General features: G+C 35.3%; 1 protein-coding gene across 4 annotated transcripts in view; it reads right to left on the bottom strand.

The window, feature by feature from the left end:
• The window catches only part of LOC143178604 (protein sickie-like), a 117051-nt gene that overhangs the window by 39004 nt on the left and 64702 nt on the right, over nucleotides 1-13345 (bottom strand). Inside the window, exon 2 of one of the 4 annotated variants that reach the window (XM_076377354.1) lies at nucleotides 969-3390. The exons of the other annotated variants lie outside the window; for them this stretch is intronic. Coding sequence (XP_076233469.1) covers nucleotides 969-3254 — 2286 coding nt within the window. The 5' untranslated portion in view covers nucleotides 3255-3390. The remainder of the gene's footprint in view (nucleotides 1-968; nucleotides 3391-13345) is intronic. 4 annotated transcript variants of the gene reach the window in all.

Raw genomic sequence — 13345 nt, 5'->3', positions numbered from 1 at the left:
GAGTCAAGTATTTTAACCTTCTGGGTTCTAGGTACTACCATTGCTGGCATGACTTAAGGATGGTTTGCTCTAACGAATAATATTACTGAGAATGTTATTATCTTTGAACTTAAACACTCGGCTTATTATTAGCAAGAGAAGAATTTTTTGAGAAACTACGTACTGTATTCTTTTTAAGATACAATAGCATATTGAACATGACATGATAACCTTTAGAGATATGCTGAAAAGGCTGTCTATGTGAATAGTGCCTCTGATTTATTTACAGTATATTTTATTTACTATTTCTAACTTAAAGAAACATGTTCTAAGTTGAAAATTTAACAAATGGCAAAAAATAACGTAAAGAAAAATTTAAATAGTTAAAAAATTAAATTATTTGTCAAATGAAGCTCTTGGTTATAAGCTAAAGAGAAAAAGATAATTAAGAAACTTTATTGAATTTAGAAATTGCGCACTGGGCTGAGCAATAAAATCTTAATTACTTCAATACATTGAATGATAACAGATATTTCTAAAACTGAATTACGCATCAGTAGGAATCTTGTAATATGTTTTGATTCAATTACGCATGAATTTTTAATGAGAAACTTCATTCTCATAAATAGTCCGCTGACGAGAAAAGATTCATTTCATAAGTAACATATTAAGCCTATATAGATCAACTGTTATATCCAGTCTCCCTAGCTATAAAGATATGGTAGATCATGAAAGTAGCTTGTATGCCATTGTCGATGACTTATTGCTCATTGATCCTAATAAATAAAACAGCTAGGAAGTTAATCACGCTCAAGTGCAAAACTGAAAGATCCTTTAATTTCATTTTTACAAATAAATTGAGCTATTGTCTATCATCAGAAAAATTCCTTAATTACTCCTAATCACTTATGTCCTATACATAGTCTTGGGAGAGCTTTCACATTCCCGAGGCAATCTACTGCAACGAATAAAATACTCCTTTGTGTTACCTGCAAAGAGGGGCAACTTCGGTGTCTGTACTTCCTCGTTGCCAGCTCCCACCAAGGAATTATGTTCTCTGTGCTTCTTGGCTTAACTGGATTGCTAACTGCGTGCTCGTAGAGTGGCTCAAGAACGGGTACATTGCCAGAGAGTCGTCTAAGAGGATCGTTAGACGGTTGATCCTTTGAGAGATTTCCTCTTCTAGGTAGAGTGGCGAAACCACTGTATCGACAATTATCATCGTCGCCTTTATCTTCAGGCTCTGACTCCAAAGAATTGTGCCTGGTTCTGCCGTAGGACGACCTCTGAAAGTGGCTCTGCCTCTGGAAGCTGCGACTAGTTCTGTCCAATCGACCGCGCAATATGACGTCCGTAGCGTCCATCAAGTAAAGAGGAAGGTGTTTTGTACTATCAAAACCGTTCTTCATGTTCTTGTAGTCTTCAAACAGATTACTGTCTTCAGTGCTGACATCTATGTTGCTGGTGCAAGGTCTGTTCAAAGATGAGGATCGGTTACGCACAGGTCGTTCACCATCGAGAACGTCTTCGCTGGACTTGTGAAGAGGTCTCGAGGAAGCTCTTGACCTTCTACAGGGCAGGGTATCGTATCTCCTTTTCAAATGATTGTTATCAAAGGATTTTGCTTCTAACTGCGAATTAGCCAAGTTCCTTTTGACGATGAAACCATTTGGCTGACAAGTATCGTACTTGGATGTTGGTAGAATCCTGTCCTTTTTTAAATAGGATTTATCGTGGTCAACTCTAGTGCGATTCTTTCGAATCGTACTGGTGATCGGTAACCGATCCACAGATCGAACTGTTGCAGGTCTGTCGTCATCTGTCGAAGACATTTCATCTTTGGACTCCAGCTCATCGGACCCTTCTGTACTGGTGGGATCCTGTTTCAAATTGAATGAATTTTTCGACAAATCGCTTATAAGACTCATCTTTGACTCTGTATTTTGTTCTACTTCGTTTGACAGTGATTCACTTATTGCGTATAAAGACTCTGTGGACTTGGTCGAAGACGTTGTGGTGGACCCTGTCGAATGTCTCGAAGTGTTGTCGATGGAAGACGATCTTGGGAGTAATTTAGGTGGAATTTTTCTGAAGGAATTGGGTCTGCTTCTGAGGGCAGAAAGGTTCTTCAGAGTTTCCGTCTTATTCACAACGTCCGACTGCTTCTCGATCTTCTCGTCGAGACCCTCACAGAAGTCGGAGCATATGGGAGGCATCGGCACCATGTCCCTTTTCCTTGTGTAGCCATAAAAATTGCACGATCGATCAGGAAGCTCGCCTTTAGCGATCTTGTTGATCACTCCATAAGCAGAATTCTTCGAGTTCGATTTCAGCTCCTCGTAGCTCTTGTCAATTTCCGCGATGTTCCTGTTGATATCCTCGATGTACTTAGCGGTGGTGCGATAAAGATCACCGCTTGGAACATAATTACCATCGGTGACGTTGGCTCGCCGCTCACGTCTCGACTTTGATAAACTATTCGGAACCGCATAAATCGGTTGTTTATCTTTGGCATTGCTAGTCCTTCTGCAATCAACAACGGCTACCTTTCTGACTTTCGTGTCGCCTTTAGAAGAACCAAAGTGTCTCTTCTCGATTGTTTGTACTTGACCTGAACTATTGACGAGGCCCTCGATCTCTTTCAGTTTCTGCGAGCTAGGTTCAACCACAGCAGCGTCTCTAAAACAGTCAACGATTTTGATAGAACCATCCACTTGATCCTTTTCCTCGAGTTTCCTGCTGTCTGGCCGGAACGACTGCAAAGTGAGTCGGTTATGATAATCCTCAGCAGGCACAGTGTCGTAAACGCAGTTCTCGACGGTACTGTTTTGCATAGAGGAGTCCTGTTTCCTTTCGTCCGCTCCATTCCTGCTCGAGAACGTGTTCAATTGCCCTTGACCATTCGTTCGTGCATCGTTGATAGTTTGGGGGCAGCCATTCGGCAAATTATTTCGTCCTTGGTCGCCTTTGCTGAACGTGTTCAGGGTTACTTGTCTTCGCTCGTCCAGCAGATGCGTTTTCTTCAGATCCCTCAGTGTCCCGTAGTTCTCGATCAGGAGGCAGTCCTTGCTGACGTCGGACCACCTCGGCACATGGTGCAGGTCGTTCGGGGCCACGGGAAAATTGGAGAGGCGAGGGAGAGCGTAAGGGCCCACAGCCTCTTTGAGCAGCTCCTCGGAGTCGGACCGATAGACGGCTCGCGGTCTGCTGCGACCTCTTGACCTTATGGTCGCGTAGCCGTCGTGAACCCGACGCGAGCACACGTTCAAATCCATCACCGGTGACTTAGGTGTTGTGTATTGGTTAATCACCACATATTACTTCCAGAAGAGAGTCTTACGATAAGCTTTAAGGTGCATCTCTATTTAGCAGATTCTTTTTCATTTGGATGCCAGCTGCTGCGGAATGATTCTGTGAAAATAATTTGCTGCTTGTTACGCGGAGTCGTTTGTTTGAATTGTTAAAGAAATAACGATTAAGGGCTTTACTCTCGTGACACTTGTGGGGAAGATAAAGTTCATTTCGTCTTATAAGTATATGTTGAGCTGAAATACTATACATATCAGAGCTTTGGAAATCTGACTTTAATTGTGTACTCTCACACCTGTATTATTCTCATTGTCGAAAATTATGTAAATTATAATGCAGTTAAGGACACATCTCTTTAGGAGAATTTCTTTTGAAAAATTGCTCGTTAGGTATTTTAGTTTATTTAAACCTGCTGATCAGCTTAATTCTTATTTAGCAAGCAGAACGTGGTACGCTCGTTTAATTCAGGTCATTTCATTGGGGTCAATTTTAAACAGACAAAGGGAGATTTAAAATAAATTATTCTATACGCAGAAAGACATTCTGTACATTAAAGCATTGAAATATGTAGTTAAGTATATTTACTTATTCACCCAATTAATATAGTATCCATGAGACTTATTGGAACCGCCATTATTTATTTCTTTAAAATTTGCTAGAAGCAAATTTCTAGTAATGCTAGAAAACAATGAGTCCACTAATGACAAAGTAATATTGTCGCTATTTCTGACTAACTAAATTCACAAGAAATCTAGTAAAACGTCACCTTAAAGACATACAAACTAGTTTATTGCCTTGATTGTAATTCGAATCTGAAACTTTCAATTTACTTATAAACCACTATACTAACTTCTTAGATTACAAAATGTAGTTGACATTTTGTGTCTCTGCCGGATACATTTCTGTACCAGTAATGGCCCGTTACAATTTTAATTGTGCTCCATGGGTAAACGAAGCCTTCCAGCGCGCTCGTGCTAACACGATTCGTTTGAACTAATTGCAAGCTGAATTGAAATACCACCGCCACAAAGCAGTCTCAGGGAATGTCTATTCAGCGTTTAATGAACAAACGAAAATGTGTCGCACGGGTCGCTTTATGTAACGAAGCCGTGGCACATTGCAAAACTGAAGAGCAATAGTAGCATGTACATAATATAGTAACGGGACCATTATCAATGTATGGGTATTCACGAATACATAGTTTAAAGGAAGATTACAAACAGCAGGTCGTGATTAAAAACAGCTGTTGTGACAGTATCAGTGATAATGAAACTGGGTCTCATGCGAGGTGACGTAACATACCAATTTCAACTTCTCCTTTAAATTTGTAATCACAGGCAAATGATTACGGAGATTTTTTTATCAGCTAGTCGTGGACTGAGTTAATAATGAGGCGAAACTAGGAACGACAGAAGAACGAATCAATCTTTAAAATAATTACTAGATAATATAATTACTAAATAGAATATAATTACTAAAATAAATTACTAGTCTAGTAATTCGTTGGGAAAGTAATTAGATATTATTACTGTAAATATTTAATTCACAAGTAATTGTACAGATATTTACTTTTCTGCCAATAAATATTCAATACTAATAAAATAAATTTAATTTCAAAATAATTCCTTTTAGCGAAATTTCTGTTCTTTATTGATTTCTTATTACATGGAAATTACAGTATAATTTTTCACTAATTTATTATAGAGTCTCACTGCAAAATATGCGGATTAATGATTTTAATTATACAAAGTATATAGTGCCTGCAGATATACGTAGTTCTATTTACCTATATTTGTCTTAAGTTACTAAAGTTTTCTAGTAGTTAAATATTTCGTATGTTTTGCATACTCGGTTACCACTTAAGGCTTTTTTTAGGAAAGAAGAAAATAAATGTCAATTGTAACAAACGCACACTTTACGGCATTGCTGTAATAGGGTTCATGAACTACACGCTCGAGTTACAGACAGCATGAACGATAGCCACTGACCCAGATCGACTAAGAAAAGGCCTTAAGTCACTAACTAATCATTTATCTAGCGGTATAGGAGTGCAATTTCTGATATCATAACTAAAAGTATGCCAAACGGACCGATTAGAAATAAGTAATTAAACTCTTCAGCTACTAATTGTGTCACTCTAATACTGACATTAGCGAAATTTACGATCAAATGGATGTTTCTGTTTGTTTGGAGCACAGGGAGAAAAGTCAGTTGAACATTTCACTTAATAATCAGTCATTTGATATTAGGTAATTAGAAAATCATCTTCAATTTTTGCAGTATGCCAAATTCACAAACTAATAGAAAGTTAGTTTAAAAGCTAGAGCAGACACTTTACTGCGTGTATGAACAAATCCTTGGACAGGCGTGGTCTAAATGCTTGTATACGCTTGTATGAAACTCTTAGTGTTCCAGACATGGTAGAATTTAAGAAACAACTATTATATTTTACTAAAATTAAACGAAATGACTCTCTAAAGAGTTTAATCATAAATTAAGGTCATATGACACAGTAATTGATACAACTAATCGAAAGATACTAGGATTAGTAGTACAACTCAAAATTGGTTCAACACGATCCTATCAAACTTCCAATTGTTTAAATTAGTGATACGTTTATGTTAAAACGCAACCTATTTCTTTGTCTACTTATGATTAAACTGTAGATATTTATACAAATTCCCATTTTCATAAATAGAATTAGAGTGCAATTGTAAAGTGCAATATAATTAAAGTGCAATAAAGTGCAATTTAATTAGACATTTCTCCTTCAAAAACTTCCAATTGTTTAAATTAGTGATACGTTTATGTTAAAACGCAACCTATTTCTTTGTCTACTTATGATTAAACTGTAGATATTTATACAAATTCCCATTTTCATAAATAGAATTAGAATACAATTGTAAAGTGCAATATAATTAAAGTGCAATAAAGTGCAATTTAATTAGAGATTTTTCCTTCAAAAACTTCCAATTGCTTAAATTAGTGATACGTTTATGTTAAAACGCAACCTATTTCTTTGTCAACTTATGATTAAACCGTGGATATTTATACAAATTCCCATTTTCATAAATAGAATTAGAGAAGTGCAATTTAATTAGAGATTTCTCCTTCAAAATACTATGAAGTGTATTTAACTTTCGATATTTTGTAGAATTTTGTGCATTATATGAATTCATTGCATTGTTTTTGCGCATTGATATTTTTCATAAATGCCCAAAGATCCGCAGTATACTTATCACTGACCTTTTCTTAATTGAAATTCCTATAATACTACCATGACGTATCAAATATTTAAAAAATGATTAGTAATTCATTTCACTGACACGTGTTGAATATGTTACATATTTCGAGGTGGAAAACCTGCGTGCCTGGACAAGTAGCGCGTACTTTTAGATGTAAGAATGTGGCTTAAGGAGACACAAGAATCACGGATAACTCGGTGGCGTGAAATCACTTCCCTGCTGCGTACTTTTGCAATATAATGTGTCTACTTCGTGGCTTGAGAGACCGACTAGCGCTTTGAATATTTAAAGCGGATGAAAATGAATTCTTGATGCCTGTCGATTTGAATAGAAACTGCCACTGATTACGATGAGTTGTGTTGCGAGAGGATGCTTGGGTGTATTTATTTTTTAGCGATGATACAACTCAGCGGTTTAACGCCTAGCACTGTGATTTGGTTATTATAAATACAACATGAAATATAATGTGCAATGCGCTCTTATTATAGGTTGCCATCAGGCATACTAATGAGCAAGATGATCAGAAAGTAATTCCTTTTATAAAATAATTTTGAGTATTACAACACAGTTTCCTTACTTCATTTTTCTGCAAATAGTAGAGTTTTATATGTCCACTGATTATGGGTATTATATGTTGTAATTGTATCTATAAAGAATTTCCTGAGTTACTGTAGTTAAATATATAAAAAGACAAAAAGTTTGCCCATATGGAACGATCTGTAGTCATTGAATTCCTGCAGATTTGAAATGTACATGCAGTAGCAGAAAAAATTTGAAAAAGACAAGTTTTAGATCTGTCATCTCATAGATTTGTATTGAAAGTTTTGCAATAATCTCTTATTGTGTATCACAAAAGGTTTCTTTAAAATTGTACTAGTACTTTTATAATTCTGTGAAACATGAAGTAGTAGATAATACTAAGCCCAAGTAGTTTAGAGTAGTTTTCCTATTTAATCAGAGCACAGATGCTCTGTTTACAAGTATCAGTTGTAATTTATTCGCATTACAGACACATTACAGAGTTGTAATTTATTCACATTACAGAATGTATGTCTTCTATGTATAAATTTGTATTTGTTAGAGTTCGACAAACCGGTTCGCGTGGCATTAGACATGCCATTTCTGCAACCGAAACAACTAGGCACTAGCCCATCCCAAATTCTTCTTGTTATATCAGACTACCTACTCGGTTGATCGAATCTGAAGAATTATTCGAGGTAACTTGTATTTTTTACGGCCCTCTAAAGTGAAGTCACGTTACGATAGCTCACCTTGTTAAACCGTAACGATTAGCATAACGTCTGCAGTCTGTGTCCACGATACACACAAAGACTACCTGTAGCTTTTTGCATGACGCAATAAATAAACATGATTTTTATTCGTCGAGAGTAGCTTGGGCGAAGAATGTCATCTACATAAAAAAAAATGAAAGAGAATGGGAAAAAACGGTGACGTGAAATGCTGGAGGATGGATAAGGTGAAACAAGAATCGTGAAGATACTTGCTTTTAACCTCTGTTTATTGTATTCAATTGGTCATAAAAATTTATTTTACTTTTAGGTAATATGAGAATTTAGTGACAATCTGCAAATACTGTAAATAATCTAGAAGTACTGTATTTCGAAAAAACAACAGTCGTTTATTAAACATATGTAGCTGAGTATCAATATAAAATATAAGAATCAAATGTAAGAAATATACTCTGTAACTTCCAATGTATTAGAAATTTACAAAATATAGAGTTGTATGTGTATTAAGTTTCAAAATTAATTTACTCAAAATTGAAGACCTCAGTGAGAAAAATTATATCAAACATCTTTAACTAATACTTTTCTGAAAAATCGGATTTTGTTGGTTATTATTTTTTGTGAAATTATTGTGTGCAATATCCTCTATAAACACTTACTGTAAAGTAATAGGAGATGACGGGCAGTCAAAGTGTAGCCTAACACAGTTAGAATTTACTGATTTACATATCCTGGTATGAGGTCCGCATAGTTAAATTTAGAAACGAATAACCTGAATGTAAACAATGGAAAGACTTTAAAATTTTACAAGTTGATAACGTAAATAATCTTATTGTCGTTAGAATATTTGGTTGCATAATTTCTGCATGGTTGCTAAATATATAACATGACAATATTAAAATCGTACTTGTTGAATGTGAAAAACAATTGAGAAAGGAAGTATCTTATTTATTATGACATACATGGTTCACTTATTGTAATAATTTACTATTTTTCAAAATTAACTAAATTTTTTATTTAAATACGACTAAAATTCTACTAAAAAATTAAAATTAATTTTTTTAAGTAAAAAAGTCTTAAAATGGATTACTCTATGATATGGATAATTGCAGTATTTTATTTAAATAATTTAACACTGCGCTTGCACGCTTTCTCCCTTAAATGCAAATATTATAGACCAAAAGTTGCATCACGGGAAACTTAAGGTGAATCACTATTCGATCGTTTTCCGCATTGCAACGCTCAGATTGCATGCAACCCTGTTTGACAGGTCTTCAGATGTAATGTTAAAAAACTTTTATAGTTAAATCTTTTTAATCTAACTTGTATTTTCTGTACATGTCAAAAGCATATTCCCTTGAAATTCCTTTTATGTATGTATAGCGAGAGTATTATCAATTGCCTCATACTATTGACCTTAATGCACTTGGATATTAATTCTGTTCTTATCAATTTTCAAGGAAAATCTCTATAAAGAAATCGTTAAAATATTTTATTGCGCTTAAGAAGGACAGGTACTTCAGGATAATTTTGTAGTCACTTTAGATCTCGCTAATAGTATCTACAATGAGAACATACAGTAGTGTATTTGGAAACCATAATGATGTGAAAAAGTAAATAACTTATCATTCTGACAATTTCAAGTTTTCATCAATCTCGTACCATGCGTGAAATATGGTCAAGATTGCTAAGTAATACACGAACCTTCCCATTTCCTGAGTCAATCATACACTATCTCTTTATTGCAGACTGTCCATGTGCTAGAAAAGTCTGTAAACGGTTCAAAAAATCCCTGGCTGGTCATACAACGTTCGAGGAACCTTACTCTTTCACTCTGGCACGGTTCAAGTCTTAGTGTTGAACAATTTTACGGCTAGTTCCGATAATCCGATTGCTCTAGATCCGAAACACCTTATGCTGCTTGCAATTTAATCCTGAGGAATTGAGATCATGCTTAATACATTGTCAACTGCTGGAGTAGCTCTCCCTGCTTTACGACATATCAAGGAACAGTCGTTAATTATTAGTAGATTTTTCTCGAGGTATATTATATTATACTTGCAAAATAATTGTAACAGCTAGTTAAATAAATCAGTATTGCAACACTGATGAAATAGTTTCGTAATTTTGTAATATTTTATAATAAGTGAGCTCCATTACTTATTTGATTTCATTATAAAAAGATATTCTGATAATCCTGCTATTACGTAAGAGTTGATTAACATTCAAATTAAATCAGAAAAATATTCTGGCTCAGATTTTTTCGTGGAGCTACGATAGCCACGAAAAACTTGTTGCACTTCTTTTTGTGTCAAGGATTACAAGGTTCAAGATTTGAATAATGACTGTAAGTTGCAGTAACAAATGACTGTCGAATTATGGAAATCTAACGAAATTACGTCACTAGTGGGAATCGTTTAGCAAGACGATTTACTTCCTAGATGCTACTTCCTAGATGCTTCCTAGATGCTACTTCCTAGAAGTAGATATTCCACGAACCCTGACATATAATTAGAAACCATTTCGATTCACTTTTATTTCACTTTAAAATTAATGATTTTCCATTTTATATGTAATTATACTGCGAACTGCTGAATTAAATAGGGATATAACTTCGAATTAAACTTTCAGGAGCCTTTACTTTAAATAGCGAGCATAAATTGAAGAATTTTGATTTGTTCACGTCCCCCTACTATATTGTTAGTTACAACAGTATGTAATGAGAGGATAATAATAAATAATCCAGGAAGTAATAGTGGTTTTAATCACTAAGCTTTTAAAAATTGATATCGAACTATATTTATTATCTAATAATGCAAGAACTTTTACTGTTTTATAGCATATTTTTGGTGAAATATGCATGTGTATATGTATATATTATAGTAGACAATCAAATTTCAACACTTGTTAAAAATACTATTTGTTAAAGGGGAAAGTATCAAATACGTGCCACCTTAACATATCTAAATTGTTATACAAATCAAAATTTCAAGTAAAAACAGGAAATTAGATTTTGAATGATAAATAACACAGATACGTATTTCTTATGTAACAGTGAAACAGAAAATATTGGCTTTTGTAAGGTGGTGCAATTTCAATGGTTACTACTGTATATTTGTATTATTAGTTATTGACAGTTACGCCAATTACAGAAGTAATTTATTAATGGATCAATTACTATTGGTCGCTATAAGTTCTAGTGTTACAATGTACCAAAACTTTCAACACGCTTTACACATTTTATGAACTTTATTATCCTACCAAGGTGCTTCAAATTATTCCTAAAGGAAGAGATAAATTATTCAAAAAAAACTAGTCAGAGCAAGGTCCATTCTCCATATGTTATACCATGATAATGAAACGCTAATAAAATTTTAATATCCAATAACTCCACAATTTCAAAATAACAACTCCACTTCGAACATCCTGAAGATTCCTCAAGGTGTCTTTGTACGTGTATCATGAAAATGATTCCAGACGTCGTAATGAAATGTAATTACATTTTTAAAACGTTTATTACGGAAAACCCAATCTTTCCCGAACAGGACAATTTCCCCTCGTTATCTCGTTCTCAGAACGAGGTGTTGAATCGGCAGAGGCTTAAATATATCGAGTAGAGGGAAAAGGCAGCCTTGGGGCTGTTGTCGAGTAACTCGTTTAGAGTCCCCTCGCGAGCGTGTAATTGTTCAAACACGTCCTAAGGTCCCGTATAGGCCCCAAGCCAATTTTCATCTCATTATATGTAATCCAAACAGACTTTTCATTCCCCTGGCTCCCTGTGGCTATTCAGAGCCGCGAGGATAGAAGGCAAGAAGGATGCTCTCGCAACGGGACGATCAAACGCTAGCACAGGCTTCAAAAAAGTCCACGCGTGTTCCCCGACACTGCAGCTTTGTCGCGACGAACGTGGACACGCATACGCGCAACGCAGGTGCATTCTCTCTGCAGGAAGAACCTTCATACATATTAATATTTCGAAGACATCGATACGTTACACTCGTGGACAAGTATGTGCGTATCGTTAGAGGGTTTTCTTCTTTCTGGACCTTCGTTTGCCAAGGTTCGCTGAACCTTTTCCTCTTTTTTCAGGATTTTTCTGTGTCTGCTCGCGTGGGGTCTGCAGACTGGTGATGGGGAAATATTGATAGATCACAGAAAAAGATATTAAGTTGAAGTTATTAAAGCCTGTTGTAGAATTTACAAAAGCTGCGTTTACATTAGGCAGCTTTTAGTTGGGCAATCGAGTTGTTGAACACGAAGTTGATCAAAGTTGTCTGTGTAAACTCAATTTCAACCAAGCTGAAAGGACAATTTGAAGCGACTTTAGGTTCATTAACTCGGTTGTCCGACCAGAAATTGTCTAATGTAAACCTAGCTTTAATAAGCCTGAGTTTAATAAAGTCACTAAGGCTGTGAACACATTACTGTCACGTCACGTGAAATCACGTTACATATTGTAGCAAAATAGGTTTGGAATAAGGGAAAAACCTTGGCTCACCTTATGAATTTGATATAGTATGTAAAGCGAGGTCATGTAACGTGATAATAATGTGTTTGCGCCCTAAGAGTCGACATTGTAGATTTAATAAACTTGCTATGATTGTAGTCAAGCTACCTTTGTTAATTTTACAAAGGTCTATAGTACATTCTACAAAAGTCATTCTACTTAAATTTACTTAGGAGATTTTTGCAAGATCTATTTTTTCTTATCTGACTATTTTTTCCACGTGATTTTTCGTTGTCTGTCTCAGATGAAATTGTAGTAGTTATCATTTCCTTTATTTATTATTATGAGGGAACTTAATTGCATTTGCAAGACTCTGGCGGATAGAAGTAGCTGACCCATGTTTCTTGATAGTGATATTGTTAAGTTATTTAGTATAACTCCTTCAAGATTCAAAAAGGGGGAAGACTTTTTCGTACATATTCACTTTTATAAAATATAATATTCTCTGAATAAAAATTTGATCTCGAAAGCTGTTCTACGTAAATATTTTTACAACTGCTTCTATACTCCATAGGCGTCAGTCCTACTCAGAACTGCAATTAGACCAAAACTTTGTGAGCATTTGATAGCTATATTTTGTTGTAACACAATCTTAAGCTGCAATTTTGCATCTCAGTGACTTCCAATGGAATTTGAATTATTATATTCTTATTTTTTCATAATAATAATCATCGATAATTGTTAATAGTGCTGTTGATAATTCTCCAGCATTACTGGGAACTGATAGAACGGTATCGTTTGCTGCCCTTCGTTCACTCATAACTTTTGAGGAGCGTCACGAGGTTCATGAATGCTGGGTCCTTGATGAAACGTCCTCTCGATGAGAATTAATCGACGCGACGGTCGCGCAAATATTCTTCGTTATAAATTGAGTTGTATAACCGTTGTATGATGTGCAACGCGTGTCGCGACATTTAGGATTGAAGGATCTTGATATAGCTACGATTTCGATTAAATATTTAATGGCAGAGTATCAAGAGTTATTACTTATCATGCTATATACAGCTTCTCTGTTGACTCTGCACTGTTTCTGCAGGAGTAGGAAAATCATACTTTTT

The sequence above is a fragment of the Calliopsis andreniformis genome, chromosome 4 (assembly GCF_051401765.1).
Source record: "Calliopsis andreniformis isolate RMS-2024a chromosome 4, iyCalAndr_principal, whole genome shotgun sequence".
NCBI lineage: Eukaryota > Metazoa > Arthropoda > Insecta > Hymenoptera > Andrenidae > Calliopsis > Calliopsis andreniformis.
This window is presented reverse-complemented; position numbering and strand designations above follow the sequence as displayed.